General features: G+C 42.5%; 1 protein-coding gene across 12 annotated transcripts; it reads left to right on the forward strand.

Annotated features, from left to right (window-relative positions):
• Positions 1-491: 491 nt before the first annotated feature.
• On the forward strand, positions 492-18,632 carry LOC140586367 (probable ATP-dependent RNA helicase DDX4). Of its 12 annotated transcripts, none has more exons than XM_072708188.1 (22): positions 492-574; positions 891-905; positions 2,396-2,438; positions 2,546-2,576; positions 5,675-5,734; positions 6,021-6,083; positions 6,203-6,253; positions 6,685-6,741; positions 9,416-9,478; positions 9,654-9,707; positions 10,662-10,715; positions 10,805-10,846; positions 11,573-11,715; positions 12,010-12,162; positions 12,751-12,905; positions 13,091-13,217; positions 13,462-13,628; positions 13,810-13,955; positions 14,596-14,695; positions 17,105-17,375; positions 17,480-17,587; positions 18,068-18,632. In XM_072708188.1, the coding sequence occupies exons 1-22, from the start codon at positions 507-509 to the stop codon at positions 18,155-18,157; spliced, it is 2,061 nt and encodes a 686-aa protein (XP_072564289.1). In that variant the 5' UTR covers positions 492-506; the 3' UTR covers positions 18,158-18,632. The 12 variants fall into 12 exon arrangements, with proteins under 12 accessions (XP_072564289.1, XP_072564290.1, XP_072564295.1 ...); XM_072708189.1 differs by having other exon boundaries at positions 6,691-6,741; XM_072708194.1 differs by lacking the exon at positions 9,416-9,478.
• Positions 18,633-18,971: the final 339 nt, after the last annotated feature.

Here is an 18,971-nt window from a genome sequence, read left to right on the forward strand (position 1 = left end):
GTGGCACAAAGGATTATGGGCGGAAGTGTACAATGATTAAAATGAAAATGCTTTCATCAGTTAAATCTATTAGATTTCTTAAATTTTCTTGGTACTCATACATTTTTTGTTAAATCTACTCAACAAACCATTGCTTAATTTATCCCAAACGAAAGTGTGTAAATTTAAATAACTGAACATCTCAAAATTGTTGAATTTTGCTTAGATTTAATTAAAACGACACATACACGTTTTTACTGAGTAATAATTACTATTACTCTCCTATTAGATAATAATTAACCCCAATCACAGTTTTTACAGTGGAGTGAAGCCCGTTCTTCTGTGCCACTATGAAAAATAAAGAAATCTTTCAGAAACAATTTATTATGACAGCCCGCAGGAACAGTATTTATAAATATATAAAAACTGACTGGATATGCATGGCTGTCGAGTGAATTGCATGCTACATGCTAGTGAATTGCAGTCAGATTCAAACTTAGGCCAGCTGCGTTTTTGTACTTGATGCCATGGAGACGCTTTTTGCGGCTCGCGCTCCCTCGCTCACCCTCACGCGCAGTTCAAAGCACTGTCACGGGTAAGACGCGACACTCTTCTTTGTGCATAAAACTTTAATAAAATCCTCTAAGTATCATATTAACGTGTATAAAGTGATAAAATACGATGGGTTGAAACACATTTAGGCGTAATCCTACATTATTTTTTAGTGTCATTGGTATTAAACCGATTAAATCAACATTTAAAATTCCTGTCAGAACGAGCTAACGGTATCGCTATGAATTTTCTAGGAAGAGTGGAGGAGATATCTATCGCCTGTGCTGACAGTTTTAATTAGCAGTAATGAAGTAATCAATGGATTGGGATCAAACATTCCATAAATGCTTTTGTTACAGGGCACAGGTTCTGAAGTAAGGAAGCAATATCCGGCCATCGATACTGATGACTCAGAATGAAATGTTCACAAGAAGACCTTTAAAATGTGTTGTCTTAATATTTATGTTGTATTTTTCTTAATGCCATTTGTTAAATTAGAAACTTAAAGAAAATTTCTAATGTTCTTACAATAAAAATATATATTTCAACGAATTTTTAAAAAAATTTTCAAAGAAGGTCAAAGCTGAAGGATATCCTGTGGCTGTCCTCTGGACATCCTAATGGAACATTAATAAACAGAGAAATACTTAAGACAAAATTATATCTATTTAAATGCTATTCCAGCAAGCTGTCATAATGAATTGTTTTTGAAGGATTTCATTACTTTTCATGAAAGAATGAATGAAAGTTACATTATATAGAACTATAGACACCCAAAGTGCTTTATAGATGCAATAGGGAGCCACTTCAGCCACCTCCACTGTGTAGCACCCACCTGGATGATGTGACATCAGCCGTTCTGCCCCATTACGCTCACCACACAGTAGCTAAGGTGGTGAAGGAGCAGGAGAGAATTTACCAGTTAGATAAAGGGGATGATTAGGAGGCCAGATTTGATAAGCCACCTTAGGTAACATTTGATAAGGCAACAGTGGGCAATTTTAGCCAGAACATCAGGGTACCAACCCTACTGTTTGGAAAGATGCCCAGGGATCTTTTATAACCTGGGACAGTCAGGACCTCGGTTTTATGTCTATCTGAAGGACGGCAACACTTTACAGTACAGTGTCCCCATCACTGCACTGAGACATTGGGATCCACACAGACCACAGTATGGGGTAACCTGTTGGCCACAGCAGCACGTCAGTAACATGGTCATCCTAAGAATGTACCCAATAAAGGAAATTGAGCTGGCCCTCCAAAGGACATCCTCAGGCTGTCCCTTGTTTATGTCCCTAGTATTACTGGTAAAATGTCAAATATTAATTATTTAGAAAAAGGGATTTGAGTGCAGTTTCTGTCTGAGTTGCTTTTTGTTGCCCTACCGCTCAAATACCTCCTTTTCGCCCTGGTTTGTTACCGAGGTGTGGATGGACCAGGCCAGGCGCCGGCTTGGCTAACTTGTGTCCCGTGGGTCGTTGGCTGATTTACCGGACTCATTTGAGTTCAGGCCATGGGTGGAAGCTTAATTTTGCAAGATAGCTGCCAGTTATAAAACAGACCTTGAGGAGGTTAGCGGAACCACAGCGTTTCTGCGCTTTGTGCTGGTTAGATATTTTGGTGTGCAAAGGTTTTATCTAAACCAGCGCCTCGGGCATCGTGTAAATCGAGTACTTTCACATTTATTAACAGTTAGTATAACATTTTTTAATTTAGAGTGATGGATGTGGGTTTAACCGCTCCGTGTGTGAATTTTTGTCCGCTAAGCAAAATTTACTGTAAATAGGTTTGTTTGAGGTTGTAAAAAACCTCTAGATATCTTAGATTACATATTTCTCTTAACACTCATCTTTGTTTCCCACAGCACAGTTGGTGAAACCATGGAGGATTGGGAAGAAGACAACCAGGTGTGCAAAGGCATCTGAGCTCGTTGATATATATTGTAAAAAACAATACGTTCGCAACTGTATTGAAAATGCATAGTTCTTATGCTTTGATCCTGTTTTCCTTGCAGGACACTTCTGGAGGCAACATTGTAAATAATGGTAGGTGCAGAGTTAAGTCGTTCCCATTCCTTGACTCTTCAGGTCAGGTCTGAATGAAGCTAGTGCTGCTATCAGGCGCTTCACTGCCCACCTATTTCACCAGTCAGGTTGTCATGGGTGCTTGTTTGGAAACTTTAACCCTCTGGAGTCTGAGGCCTCTCAGCCACTTTCGGGGTAGTCTGACATCAGGCTGAGGCACAGCTGCGACATAGTGAGTTGGTGGGAACAGTGGCAGTCGGACGGGCAGGCCTAGGGAGCAATCCAAGACCTCTCTATAGTAAGTCCCAGGGAAAGGAAAGGCGACAGCTGATTCAGGAGGAGATCCGAGCAGGGGTGGAGGAAGCCCACTGCAGTAGGACAGTAGGGATGTTACAGCAGGGTGCATGGACTCGATGGGAAGAGGCAGCTGACCGAAAGATTTCGTGGACAGAGCTATGGAGATCTGAGCCACACCGGATCAAGTTCCTCATACAGTCAGTGTATGATGTACTCCCAAGCCCGTCCAACCTCTTCCGCTGGGGCTTAGCCGAGACTCCGTTATGCCCTCTCTGCCAGAAAGCCGGATCACTGGAGCACATTCTGAGCTGCTGCCCCCGGGCACTTGGAGACGGGCGTTACCGCTGGCGCCATGATCAAGTGCTGCGGGTCATCGCTGAGGTCATCAGTACAGGGATCTCCAGCAGTAAGTACCAACAACCAACATGGCAGCCCATTGCTTTTGTTAGTGCTGGGGAGAAGCCACAACAGCACCGGAGCCAGGCAGGGGGGCTGCTGGCAACAGCTCAGGACTGGCAGCTGAAGGTCGACCTAGGGAGACAGCTCAAGTTCCCAGAGAACATCGTAGTGACCACACTCAGGCCAGACATAGTCCTGGTCTCTGAAACAACGAGTCAAGTGGTCCTACTGGAGCTGACTGTTCCCTGGGAAGACCGGATGGAGGAGGCCTTTGAGAGGAAAAGGGCCAAGTATGAGGAGCTGGCAGGCGAATGTCGGAGCGCAGGATGGAGAATCCGAGTCAACCCCATTGAGGTCGGGTGTAGAGGCTTCGTCGGCCAGTCTCTCATCAGGGCACTCAAGTTGTTGGGAGTGAAAGGGTTGCAGAACAAGAAAGCCATTAGAAACATCTCTGACGCAGCAGAAAAGGCGTCAAGATGGCTGTGGATCAAGCGGGGGGATCCGTGGGCTACACAGGCCACTTAGACACAAGCCGGGGCCTGATCAACCCCGGCTGGGTCACCTGGGCGGGGGTGTCTGTTGTGAGACCCGAAACACCCAATGAACCCAGGATACAACACTGACGATGTGTCTAAGTTGCACCTAGAGTGTAAGTGAGAACATGCCTTGACATTTTAAAATATTTCACCTATCTAAAAAACATTTATCCCAAAGTGTTACATTTGCTTTTATTCAGCACAAACTCGGCACAAATAATCTGACACCACTTAGAATATTTATTCTGTTTTTTGTTAAAATCAACTTTAAACATATGCTTTCCAAAAACCTGTTTTCAGAAATTGTAAAAAATCACATTATAGACATTTCTAGCCAAGACTTTTGAGCTCTGAAGCTTATAGACCCAGGGGTTGGCTACACATAGGTGAAAGTGACATTCTGAAATTTTATGTAGTTTGATTACTAAAGTGTTAGAACTTTAGAGTGACACTCTTTTTCCTCAAAGTCAGTGGCCTGCACAATGAATATTGATGAGATAGGTGTCCTCACACCTGTAGTAGTTTGCATACTGTCAATGGCCCATCAGTCTGGAATGTCACTGCACCCCACACCCATAACCTTGGAAAGGTAGTTTGAAACGCAAGAAAAGTAGCAACAATAAGATCCTTTTCCCAGTTTATTGATAGATGGAATGAAAAATGAAAAATTGTGACCATATAAATAAGATGCAGTGCCTATGCAGAGTTAACAGAAATAAAATAATTCACTATTATTAACGCTTTGGGGACGAGGGCATTGTCAACCGCATATCTTTCTTGTGTATTTCAGTTTATATCTCGCTGAAATCATTATGTAGAATCATGAAAAAAACACTGACTAAATCCCTAATCTGTCTTCTTTTCAAAAGTCTCATTGTCAGAAGTATTAAAGTTTTTAAAATTAGGTTAAATCGGCAAAAAATAAACCATGTCACCTTTCTTTGTTTTACCTGCATCGGGGGTGTATAGTACTGCTCTTAGCTGAAGATCGCTATTCACTTTCTCAATAGGCTGGATTTGAACTGGTGACCGTATAATTACAGGCATACAAGCTTAGCCCACTGAGCCATGAACACAGGTGTGAGATTCGCTGCTGAAAGTGGCAACACTGGCACAAAGCTTCAGCGGCAGCGACGTATCCGTGTGCTATATTGTAGCCGATCAGTGTAAACACTACCCAGACATGTGCTCTTGTTTATTTCAATCACAATGGGCGTATTCACGTATTTGTTTACCCAATACTAACTGTCGATTTATCATGTTATCATGCGAATAGCGCGATTTGCAAGTGAGTGGCCGATCAGAGCTGCTTCGAGACGCAGACGCTTAAGTCAGTCACTCTTGTTCTTTCTATTTGTATCACGAAGCTGTACGAATATATTTAGTTTCTGCCTATATATATTTGAAAAGTAGACCATCCAAGGTTTCTGAGGGTGTTTTTTAAATGTGTATATGACAAAAACTCGCAGTGTTATTTAAACGGTTTGGCGAAATTTCTGTCCGATCCCGCCGGCGGGATCGCTGACTCCAGAGGGTTAAGGGGCCTTGCAGCATTTGGTGTGAAATGAAGGGTTGGGCACCATGGACCTGCTTGGTGCTTAAAGGAAATACACACAGCTGACGTTGTGTGATCTGTAGGGCTCCTGCTCTATGTGAGTGTGAAGACTTTTCAATGAAGATCTGCACTTTAATTGAATGGTACCACCTTGGGTGCTCATCTTATTTGGGATCCAAGCGTATGTCCCTTATGACTCTTTATTTGAGACCTTGTCCTATTAAGGTTACTGGGTTGGAAGTGCCAAGAGTTCAGTACTTAATGCGATGCAGGTGAGCTGAGTTTGCCTAAAAGCTGATCCTTATGCTTTTCCCTTTCGTATTCCCTTGCAGCTCCCATAAGCTCATGGAACAGTGGTGATTACCAGAGTAAAAGTCATGGGAGCCTTAACGGTGGGTCATTGTGCTTTTTGTGTATCCATGTCTGCAGTATCGGTGGAATACTTTGTTTTCAAAGAGATGATGTACAGCTATTGGTGGATGAATGCAAACTCTACAACCCGTGTGGATAACATGGATTTTGACTTTTGAAAAGAATCATGTACAAACTTGCGTTCCAAAGGCAAAGTGCTTACTTGGGCATTGCTGTTTTTCTATAATGTGTAGTTATTTAATGTAGGACCTTCCACTCAAGGTTGTTGTTTGTTCTTTTTCTTACATGTTGCTGTTGTGTGTTCAGGCAGTGAAAGCAGTTCTTGGAACAGTTCTGGAGGCAGCTTTGGCGGGAGTGGAAGGGGCAGTGGTGAGGGTCTTTTAGGATGAACGGGGGATTATATTTTATTTACAGCATGTTGCCCCTGGATTTCAGAAGTACAGAATCACTTGCTGAAAGCCTCCCCCCCCCCTTTTGTTTTTTTACAGGTAGGGGCTCGAGGGGAGGAGGTGGAGGGTACAGGGGCTCCAGTGCCTCAGGTTCTCTCTCTTAATTTTTTTAAATATAACTGCTAAGAAACATTAGTGAAAGTTAACATTTGAGAGTTTTGGGGAAGATTTTCAGTTGATTAAAGGGATTTGTTTCTGATGTACCCATAGCCAAATAATAATAATAAAAAAAAAATCTTCGTTATGTAAGCAATTGAAGTGTTAAACTTATGTATACATGATGTTTTCCCATTGTGGAAATAAGCTTTATTTCTTGATTGGACTAATACATTTTGGGATTTTTACTGGCTCTTTCTGTTCTCTCTCTATACTGATTATTGATTTAAAACTGCCAGTGTACAAAGCCTAGAGTTTATGATCATATGTTCATCTTGCTTTCCTGTCTATCTCTGAGCTAACCTATGAATGTAATGGGTAACCTAAATTTCTGGAATATTTGGATAATGCTAAATCTTTTGGAGGAAAAGGACCTCAAGTGTACAATGAGGACAGTTGTGATGGAGATGGTGAAAATAATGGTAAGTGCAGTAATAGTTTTATTCGCTTATTGCAGCAGATTCACGCATGTTGTATTATACACTCTGCATCCAGTGTTTTTTAAATGATTAAATTTACAGTCATGTGCTAACATTAAGGGTTACTTTTTAAGTAGCTATAATAGTTCGTAGATGTATTTTTATGGAAAGATTTGTGGGATTTCTACTTTTGCAAACTGAAAGTCTGTTAGTTGACTAGTGGCATATGAAATGATTTCAAACCAGGTGCCAAAACATAAAGGTAGGAATTTACACCAGCAGAAAGCACTTAAACACACACCCCAATTTCCCAGACATCCAGTTTACTGTGACCTGGCTTTGCCGTCTTAAAGGGAGTTGAAGTGCTGGAACCTAATAATGGTGCTATTCCTGTAATTGGGTTCCTGTTAAAAAGATGGTGATGTAGATATGGAATAATGGTATGGACCGGATAGGCAAGAAGGGAGGTGGTGTTGCAGTATACGTAAAAGAAAACTTGCAGGCAAGGGATCTCACTGATAAAAATAAAAATTCAGAAGCTGTATGGATAAAACTTGATGCTAAAGATTCAAATGGCCTAATTGTCGGGGTTTGTTATAGGGCACCTAATGTAGCTGTAGAGGAAAGCAGAATATTATATGATGATATCAGGATTATGAGTAATAAAAATGATGTGGTGGTTATGGGTGATTTTAATTTACCTGGGATACAGTGGGACACAGTCTCTGGCTCTTCTGTACAGTAAATGAACTTGAGATGGTGGAATTAGTACAGAATTGTTTTTTTACTCAGTTTGTTAATACTCCTACCAGGGGAGAAGCCCTTCTTGATCTAGTTTTCTGTAATAACCAGGATAGGATTGGAAAATTAGAGGTTTTAGACCCATTGTACGGTAGTGATCATAACATGGTTAAATTCGAGGTTAATTTTAGTGTCCGAAGAGCAAAGTCTTAAATTAAAAGTATACAATGTTAGGAAGGCTAACTTTAATGGTATGAGACGGAAATTAGAAACCGTAAACTGGACAGAGTTAAATAGCAAAACAGTTGAAGAGGCATGGGAATTTTTTAAAAGCACATTGTTGCAAGTGCAAGAGGACTTCATACCTGTTTCCAGCAAAACTAAATCTAGGAAACGACAACCAAGGTGGTTTACTAAGGAAATTAAGAATAAAGTCAGGAGGAAAAGGGCTCTGTTCCACAATTGGAAAATAACTAATGATTTCAAAATCAAGCAGGAGTATCTAAGTCTACAGGCAGAGTTAAAAAATGACATTAGGCTATCAAAGAGGGATGTAGAAAGAAAAATTGCATTGGAGGCTAAGCATGACAGTAAAGGTTTCTTCCAATATTTTAACTCCAAGAGAGCACTAAAAGCTGAAATTACTAATTTGCAGGATAGTAAGGGACTTATAATTGATAACGAAATTGATATGGTAAATGAGTTTAATGATTATTTTTCAAGGGTGTTCACAATAGAGAACACAAGTAACTTACCACCAATTAATACGAATACAGCATCGTCTATGACCAATATATGTATAACTGAGGTTTATGTGATACTAAGCCTAGCTAAACTCAAAATAAATAAATCGCAGGGGCCTGATGGCATCTTACCTATAGTCTTAAAAGAGATGAGGGATATTATTAGCCAACCTTTAACTTTAATATTCCAGAAATCGTTATCTGCGGGTGTGGTACCGTCAGATTGGAAGCATGCTAATATAACACCCATATTCAAAAAAGGGGATAGAAGTAATCCAGCAAACTATAGGCCAATCAGTTTAACTAGCATTACTGGAAAAATAATGGAAGCTATAATTCAAGTGAAAATGGTAGATTACCTAGATGCAAATAACATTATAAAGGATAGCCAACATGGATTTAGGAGAGGTAGATCCTGCTTAACGAATCTACTTGAGTTCTTTGAGGAAGCTACAAGTGAAATTGATCACAAAAAGGCCTATGATGTGATTTACTTAGATTTCCAGAAGGCCTTTGATGTTGTCCCCCACAAACGGCTCTTGCTAAAGCTTAAAGCTACAGGGATTTTAGGAACTGTGGCAGCTTGGATCAAAAACTGGCTAACTGATAGGAAGCATCTGTTCAGCCTTGAGCAAAGGAGACTAAGGGGGGATATGATTCAGGTCTATAAGATTCTAACGGGTCTGGATGCTGTTCAGCCAAATGACTATTTCAATATTAGTCTAAATACTAGAACTCGTGGCCATAAGTGGAAATTAATGGGAGAACATTTTAAAACAAATTTGAGGAAGCACTTCTTTACACAGCGTGTAGTTAGAGTATGGAATAGTCTTCCTGCTAGTGTAGTGGAAGCTAAAACCATGGGTTCCTTTAAATCAGAGCTAGATAAGATTTTAACAACTCTGAGCTATTAGCTAAGTTCTCCCCAAACGAGCTTGATGGGCCGAATGGCCTCCTCTCGTTTGTAAATTTCTTATGTTCTTATGTTCTTATAATGAGTCAGCCAGCGTAACCTGTCTGGTGCAGGTCACGTGGTTTCCTGTAAGCAGCCTCTCAAATGTTTATTGGTGCGTGGCAGGAATGCTACTAGGATCCAGGGCCAGATGTTTGTTGTGGCGAAATGACAAGCGTGCCTCTTTCATGTTATTTTGCTCCTTTTGGCTTCTGATGTGAACCTCAGTGTCGCTTCTCAGGTAATGAGGACAGCTCCTGGGGTGGTGCTCCAGGTGGATATGGGGGAAGAGCCAGAGGTCGAGGCAAGTTCTCCAGCCCCAGTTTCACTTTCGTCTTCCTCCTTTCGTAGGCAGTGATGGTTTTTAATGGCATCAATTAAGTCCTAATGCATAGCTTTCAGCTTGTAAAGTGAGCCTGCAGTGTAGTAAATTGATGGAAGCCTTAGTCATCTGTGCGTTTTGTTGTTGTGCTCTGCAGGAGGTGGGGGGTCACGTGGTGGCAGCAGAGGAGGGTTCAGCAGTGCCCCCTCAGGTAATTTTGAGGTTGCACGTGAAGTCCATGTGATATACAGCAGGGCTCTTCAAATCTGGCACTTGGTTCCAAATCCAGGCCTTGTTTTCAGCTCTCCCAGGCAGTTAAATAATTACCGATATCTGACTGGCCAGAGGCTTCCCACCTGAAGCCTCAAATAGGATGTCATGCAATGCAGAAATGGGCACTTAAGCTTACTTGTCTATACGGCTGCATGCCTGACTTTGAGCTGTACGTGCTCAAAACCTTGTCATTTGGTAGAACTGTGAAATGCATTGGTTTGTAATAACGAAATCACACATTTCTCTGTCACTTGTGAAAATATTCCGACTTGCCTACAAATTCAGCTTAAAGATGCATAGAGAACGAATCTCGTTCATAACCAGGGTACTGCTGTGTGTCCTTCAGTTTTAATCAAATTTAGACTATTTTTTAACGTTTGCTGTCATATTATTTGTGATTGTCTAAATATAAAATTGTAAAATTAAACCCTAGGGTTATTGTATAATTTTGTACAGGAAGTACAGTTTCAAAAGCTATGAATATATGCATCAACCATTGACCAGCACTGTTCTTCGTTTCAAATGTTTACGCAGTTTTAAGTCGGGCCCTGTAATTGGAACGTCGCCAGTTTCAGTCACATCTCTGTTTGGCCCTTAACTGCCCGAGAAATGCCCCAGGTACTGGATAAATGGCCAACACTGTGAGGAAAACAGAGAAGCTTGTGATTCAAACAAAGGTGGCAAGATGGGATACGTGAAAATGAAAGCATTGTAATGTACCTATACTTAAGCGAACTGCAAAATTGGTTTCATTTCAAAATTTGCACAATCCAAATTCCTGGGAACTCTGCTCACGGTTGTGAGGGCCGTGCTTCACCATATGTCACGCGCTGAGCTTGTGCAGGCTGCTTTACTTGGAAGGGATGCTGACAGGAAATGTTGCTCATCACAGGGGGCTCCTTTGAGGGTGGAGGAAGAGGCAGTAGAGGGAGATCTGGAGGGGGAGGTCAGTCTCTTTCTCTCTTTCGCACTCACCCTCTGTTCTCTCTCCCCACCTTCCTTTACCACAACTTTTTTTTTTTCCTTCCCAACCAGGATATCGAGGAAGAGATGAGGAAGTGTTTTCTGATGCAAAAGGTTCTGTTTGGTTTGTCATTGGTCTTTTTAAAAAAAATATTTTTAATATTTGCTTTTTTACCTAACATCCCCTCACCCTCCCCATGTAGATTCCTCAGAAAGTGTGTTTTCTGGAAGTGGATTGGGATATAGGCGGTGATAAGGTTACTCAGTGGGTAGCACTGTTTGCTTATCCCTCTGGTGTTAGGAGCCTGCTCCCCCACTGTCTGGGCTGTGAAGCTTTCTCCCCATGTTGGGTGGAGCCATGGTGCAAATATTTGCGTTTAAGCTAACTTTGTTTAAGCTAACTTTGTGTGTGCATGCAAGTGTGTGTGCCAAGGACTGGCATCTGAATGGGCCTGTAAACTCCCTGCCCTCCCTGTGCTGCCTGGCATAGGTTCCAGGCCTGCTGCATTCTTCCCATGATCCTGCTGGTCATAAGTGGTTTGGAATTATGGATGGATTTCGTATGCCGGTGTATTTTGGTGATCGGTGGTCATTGTTGACATAGAAGGAGGCAGCTAATTCAGTGCCCGGGGAGCAGTGCTTGGGGGCAGTACCTTGCTCAGGGTACCGCAGTGTTACCTTGCTGGTTCGGGGATTCGAATCGGCAATCTTTCAATTACAAGTGCACTTCCCTAACCATTAGGCCACTAACTGTGGTTTGATTGCTGGAACTCTGTTTCTTGGGATAAATTATATGCTGTTTCTCCTAATCCAGTTTTGTCGACTCACCTTGTCTACCAGGTCCAAAGGTTATTTATGTACCTCCTCTCCCTCCTGAAGAGGAGAGCTCTATTTTTGCCCACTATGAAACGGGTATCAACTTTGACACATATAATGACATGCTGGTGGAGATCAGCGGGCACAACCCACCACCGGCCATTGTGGTAAGTGCTCTTGTGGAGGTTGGGCAGCATTTTAAAATGTTATTACCTTACCTTTAAATGCGGCTTTTTTCCAATAGTATATTGCCATTTGTCTTCCAATTACTCACCCTGGTCCAGACCACAGGCATTTGGCCACTGATATGACTTGAATTGCATAATTTACAGTTTGACCACTGAATTACTTTGGAATGACTTTTTTCTGTTTATTACGTTCATTTCTGTACCAGTAAATTTTGTGGCTTGTTTTGAGTGCAGTTGCTCCGCTTGAAACTTGTGCTTGAATCACTGTGATAGTCATTTGAAGAGGCCGCGCTCTGCGAGTCATCGAGCAGGAACGTCATGAAATCGGGCTACGTGAAGCCCACGCCGGTCCAGAAGTACAGCATCCCTATCGCCAAGGCGGGACGTGACTTAATGGCATGTGCGCAAACCGGTTCTGGGAAGACGGTGAGTTAGAGGAAGTTAGAGGAAGGATTCAGTGTGTCCAGGCTTGGGTTGGTCACTGCCCCCACTTGGGACCATTATGGCTTCCATTGTTCCATTGTTTTCCAGTGACTTGGCGTTCTGGATGAACATTGACGGGCTGCCTCCCTAAAGTGGGAGGGAATGCTCCCTACCCTGATGATGATAAATATATATTCAGAAATGTTTCAGATGCTCTTAATCATTGGTTGTGAAAGTGATATACAGTAACTTGGGAAGTGCAAGCTTAAGGTATCTTGCTCACACCCAGCCCACATGAGAGCTGTTTTTGACAGAAGCTTAAAGAGCTTTGCTTGGGTGCATAGATCCTTTATTAATCCTGAAAGGAGATTGCAGGTTTGCAGTCGTTGAACAGTCATTTAGATTAGATATATATACACACTTAAATTGTAACAAATAATGAGCAACATTAAATGGTAACATTGTAAGGAATATCAAGCGGAGTATTGCATGGATTTCTGTCGTAACGGCTTGGACAGGGAAGAGTGGACCCCCAGGTCCCGATCTGGTCCCGATGCATCTGGAACCTTCTAAACGCCTTCTCCACACTAGGCTGCCTTCCTGCTGCCCATACTCCAGCAGCTGATGACAGACGGGGTGGCAGCCAACCGCTTCAGCAAGATCCAGGAGCCTGAGGTCATCATCGGGGCCCCAACCAGCGAGCTCATCAACCAAATCAATTTGGAGGCTAGAAAGTTTGCCTATGGGTATTTCTTCAACTGCCCCCTCCACAGCTACATGTATCATCTTTTCATTTTAAAGTCCTAGATATAGTTGAGCCTGATTTCAGTCTGTTATGCATTTTTTTGGTGCCGACTGTCCTGAGAGGACGTCTGAAGCAAGCCTGTTTCTTAAGCAGAAGTTGCTGTGTTTTGCGCTGATTTCATCACAGGACATACGTGTGGCCTGTCGTCTATGGGGGCATCAGCACAGGCTACACCATATGCAAGGTGTTCCGTGGCTGCAATGTGCTGTGTGGCACTCCTGGCTGCTTGCTGGACATTATTGGCAAAGGAAAGGTACTAAACTGATAGATGAACCAAATAATTGGATAGCAGCTTGGTAGATCCAATCCCTCTTTTTGTTCCTGAATAATACAGCATAGGTTTTTGATGCAGTTTTATGCAGTTGTCAGCTCCGGAAGGATCCATATAAACAGAGATCCAGTTTTAAAGACAAGCTTGTTGGAAATATGATCGGCTTTATGCATTTTGCCTTTGTGAGTAATAGTGATTTGAGCTTCTGGGGATGTGACCTTCTCAGGTGGGACTGAGCAAGATTCGCTACTTGGTGCTGGATGAGGCCGATCGCATGCTGGACATGGGATTCGAGCCAGACATGCGCCGGCTGGTGTCCTCCCCTGGCATGCCCCCCAAAGAGCAGTGGCAGACCCTCATGTTCAGCGCCACCTTTCCTGATGACATCCAGAAGTACAATTGTGGCCGTTGGGGGGGAGGGGGAAGGGAATTAACATACAACTTAACATGATATCCCAGACTTGCGTGTACAATATCGTGTTCAGCAGTGCTTGAGTTCCTGCATCGGGGGTGGGGGGGGGGTTACTCCTGGCAGGGGAAGGGAATGCCCTCGAGACTGTTTCTTCTCCTGTAGGCTTGCTGCCGACTTCTTTAAGGTTGACTACCTCTTCCTGGCTGTTGGGCAAGTCGGTGGTGCCTGCAGTGATGTGGAGCAGAACCTAATTCAGGTCTCCCAATTCTCAAAGAGGGGTCAGCTTCTGGAGCTGCTGAACACAACCGGTACTCATTCCTCTCCATAGGCTTCTGTCCTTACGTGTGTCTGAAAAATAACGCCCCGCGGATTAAAAAGACCAAGCTCTCAGAAATTCTTTTGCTCCTCTGATAAAACAGCAGCTGGTAGTGTTGGGCAGTAGTGAGTGAAATGTTCAGTTCGAAGTTGGAAGCATTTCAGGTTTCGCAAACACTTCTATTGAAACATTATGGTCAAAGTGAAGTGCAAGTATTATGTTTCCTTCCCTGTTGGCAAATGTACTACTATTCAGTATAGAAATGTATTTTTTCCATACATCAGTCTAAAAATGAAAAGAAAATTACACCTATATCAGTGTTCCATGGATCAGATAAAGCAGCCATGACAAGCTTTTCACTCCACTGTGTTCATTAGAAGACTTTGGCAGTCCTAATTTTAACACCCAAAATAAGGATATAAGATGAAAATTCTGTCAGTACTTTGAAAATGTCTCGCAGCCGTGGACTGAAGTCATAACTTCAAGCAGCCATATCTCTGGTGCTAAAATGGTAAAATCCATTATTTGCTTTGTTAGGTCTAGTTGTGAAGAGAGAGGGTGTATTCCTTACTGCTGTGGGGTTGCCTTGGGTTTCTGTTGTGGCAGAAATGTGTTTTTTTTTTTTAAATTAGGCACAGAGCGCACAATGGTGTTTGTAGAGACGAAGAGAAAAGCGGATTTTATCGCAGTATTTCTGTGTCAGGAGAACATATCAGCTACAAGCATTCATGGGTAAGTGTATCGTGCCAGGCTTCTGGCTGGCACTGGCATGGTCCCCTGTCCTACGGGCATTAACACAGCGCCCCACACGAAAGTTTTATGAGCACCGTGCTGTACAGGACTCCTCTAGATGTATCAGACAGTGAATGTTTAAAATTGGCGTTTTAAATCCAGTAGAAACTGCAGAAAGATCTGTGAGCAGTGGGCTCTCCCCTGGGAAATCATGGGGAGGGTGTCAGGGGGGGTTCTGAGAACAAAACTGGATGCCTGCCATTAGGGCTGGGCAGTTTAACCTAAAATTTATATCACTTTATAATTTGCAGCACTGTTGGTAACAGTGTATATATTGCTGTATATTTGTTTTTCTTAATTTGAACAATGTGCTTCTGAAGGGGCAATGCACTGGTGTGTGAACTGCATAGCAGTTACTGTACTCTTAACTGTATTACCCGGACATATTTCATAGTACACTGGTATTTTAAGAACATTTATTGTGCAAACGCAAACTGCAATAATAGAAATGATACAAAACCTGTTCTCAAGTAAGTTCCATCTCTGAAAAACGATGAAATCGATAAATTCAAGCTGCAAACTGCAAATAATTGACCAAGTACAGCAGGATGTTTTGTTCTGAGGTTATAGAACAAGTGGCAACCACTGTTGCCCGACATAATTTGCAGATTATCTTTTTCTGCTTGTCTGTTTTTAAATCACAAATTCCATATGATGGAAGTTCCATTTTTTGTAAATTTATTTTAAACCAAGTCCTCTTAAATGTGCCCAGCACTGTCAGCCAATACTTTATTTAAGCAGCATGGACTCTGACATTTTCTGGATTATGCTGGTGCAGGCTGGTGGTGACAAAGCCTGAGCCTGCATGACTGTTCAGCATGGTGTGTGTGTGTGTGTGTGTGAGAGAGAGATACTGTATGTATAGAAATAGTTTATACCATCCACCTCTACCTGCCACGAATAAAGGTGAATGAGCTACAGAATTCAGCTGCAGACTCTCAGTTTAAACTGACAACTCTGGAACGCCCTTGCTACTGTATGCAAGCAAGGTTGACAGGTTTTAACATGTCCCTGACATTAGTAACGCTTCATTGGAGAAAGTGATCTGATATGGTCCGAGTCATTCTGCTGTCATCCGTCAGACTGGCATGTGTGCGGTTCTGGCAGTAGGCAGATTTGTCAAACACCAGGGTTTTCTCATGGTTCCAACTGGGCGTATTTCTTGAATTTTGCTTCCCAATCGACTAGTCAACTAATAACTTTACCAGTTGAAGCTTTTGGTCATACTGGACTAGTCGCTGGCAATTTGGTTTCAGAATGTGTACCAGATTTTCAATAGTAAGTCTGTAAGCCATCTTTGACTATTAGATTTCTTTGCCTATCTTTTGTTTGGCTTTGAAGAATTTATATTTTAAATTAGTGGCATTTTTAAAAACGTATCTGATGCCTGGGTGTGTCTGTGTGCCATTTACAATGCAACAGGGCATCCAGAGGAAGCAGCCGTGTTTGAAGATGATAAACAGACTAAGCAGTACGGAAATACTTTTACAAAAGATATCCGTTTTAGTGTTACCTGCAAATTATGCTGCCCTGAAGTACCACAAAAGCAGGGCTCAAATATAGACGAACCCGGCTCCGGTTCCTTTCATCATGTCCCAAAATTTTATTGAAAGATTCAAAGTATTAGTCTAAAACCAAAAAGTTAAATCCTCAGCTTTGAATTGAATTTTCATTAGTAGCTCTGACCAGACATTTTAGTGGATGAGATATTCCTACATGACACATTTTCTGTCTTGTGTTTTTGTGTGTTGACTTATTTTGCTGATCTTTCTTCTGCCAAAACATCACTTCCTGACTAGACTGGTGGAGGTCAGTCGTGTGTAAGAAGCAAGTGGTGAATATATTTTTATGCATTTTCACAGGGATATTACTAATGAAAAAGCAAGAATATTACTTGTAGTGATGTCATTGATGCATTTTATTACTGAAGTACTTCTTCACCATGAGATGGGCAATACCCATAATTTTTTCGTATTGTTTTAAAGTGGTAACGCATCCCAACAAATTAACATACTGCATCATAAATGCATATAACGAATGTACAGGACCCCTTCTCTGAAGCTGACAGGGCTCCCTCCCAGATTCTGCTTTGACCATGCATGCTTACTACCATGCTTACTACCTAAAAATGAAACACCTGCTGCCAAGTACTCAGCCTCAGTAGCACTAACCAGACAGAGCAGAGGCAGAAAACTTTTTGTGTCGTGTCATAATTACGCAATCAGCAGTTTACTAAATTGCCAGAGTTGGTGACTGATTAAAAAATCAGCAGGTCACAAAACCCCCTAATGTGACGGCGGCCAAAGAGCTTAGTATGTGCTTACTCTGCTGGTCATGTCTTTGTCGCAGTGACCGGGAGCGGAGAGAGCGGGAACAAGCCCTGGGTGACTTCCGCTCCGGGAAATGTCCTGTCCTGGTGGCCACTTCCGTCGCCACACGGGGTCTGGACATTGAGCACGTCCAGCACGTGGTCAACTTTGACCTCCCGACTAACATCGACGAGTACGTGCACCGCATTGGCCGGACGGGCCGCTGTGGGAACACGGGCAGAGCGGTGTCATTCTTCGACCCCGAGTGCGACACCCCACTGGCTCGCTCCCTGGTGAAGGTCCTCTCCAGGGTAAGTGGGACCTTGTCCTATCCAGAGATGCATTCTAAATTTTGGGCCCAGGCAGTTTTACGTTCCGCTGCAACACGATTGGATGGAGCATGTTTCTGTTTAAGGCCCAGCAGGAAGTACCGTCTTGGCTGGAAGACATAGCATTCAGCGCACATGGGACAACTGGCTTTAATCCACGTGGGAAGGCCTTCGCTTCTGTCGATACACGCAAAGTATGTTACCTTTTTCTCTTTGTACTTGAATGGTGGCAGCTGATCCCTCACAGACACTTTTCTGAACATTAGACTTCAGTTTGGGAGTCATTGTAATTTGTGGGGGGAGTGTTTATGCTGGAGTTTATTTTTGGAATCGTACACTGGTTTGTTTGCTGTAAAAACAATTGTCTTTTTGGAAACATTTTTTTATTTACATCTGTTGTTTTTGGCTACCCTGTCGTTTCTGGGGTCCCTTTTTCAGAAAAGGTCCTCGCTGCCAAATAAAAATCCTTAACTATGCACACTACGTGCAAGTGTCATAATGTTACTGTATAAGAACTGGAAAAGTATGCTAAGCACTTTCCATGCTTGTTCAGATTCCGGTAAATGTTGTGAGTTTGAGACACAAGTGGGGAAGAGGCTATAATGGTCTGCTGGTGAAGTATTTTCTGCTTAATCCTACTGTAGTCCCTGCCCTGACTGGCTGTTGTCTTTTAGGGAGGTTCGTTTCAGAAGGAGGAGAAGCTGCAGCCCATCACCCAGAGCCCAGCAGCCACTGCCAATGACGACGACGAAGTATGGGATTGAGTCCCCTTCGCTTTGTGGGACTGAGCTTTTGCAGTTGTGCCCTTATTTTCATTCCTGTCTTTAAAATATGCAGGACAGCATATTTTTCAGAAATGTAACTTATGTGCACAGTTGCTGGACAATATTGACCTTGACTCAGTGCACTTGGGTATCTCTGGCCATTTGCCAAAGTTTGGTTTCAAACTGACGTTACAAGTGTTGATCAAGTAGATGTGCTTTTGTTCAAGACCCTACTACCAGCACAGTTTATTAGTAATGTTTATCATTGCTGTGATTTCAAGATATCCTAAAGTCTGCATGCTGTTTAAATTACTGCATAGACTTGAGATCATAGCTGCCTTTATATTACCTAGATTTTTTTTTTTCTTTTGTAGTTTTGGCAGAATGTTTACTTTGCTGTGGCAATTTCATGCATGTGCCTCATTTCCTAGGGTAAGAGTGTCCTGACAGCAATAAAATTAAGTTTTTGAATTTTCTTGTATTGCAGCTTGTGATTTTTCTTGTACGGTTTGCTTTAGGATTGCTTAGGGCCATGGAGAATGGGGGTAGCCGGATACTGTGCGAGTCAGTTTAAGGTGATGGTATCGTACTTATTTCTGGAAGGAGTCCACCCTTTTTATATGTCTGAGATTGTTTAAGGTTCAGTGACAGACTCATATTTGTCTTAAGTTGCTTATTCTATAGCGCAGATAGTATAGGGCAGAGGTCTCCAACTCCGGTCCTGGAGGGCTACTATCCAGTAGGTTTTCTATCCAACCTGACTTCTGATGAGCCACACCTGTTTTTGGATAAATACCAGGAACAGGTGTCAACT

Source organism: Paramormyrops kingsleyae, unplaced genomic scaffold, assembly GCF_048594095.1.
Source record: "Paramormyrops kingsleyae isolate MSU_618 unplaced genomic scaffold, PKINGS_0.4 ups45, whole genome shotgun sequence".
Classification (NCBI taxonomy): Eukaryota; Metazoa; Chordata; class Actinopteri; order Osteoglossiformes; family Mormyridae; genus Paramormyrops; species Paramormyrops kingsleyae.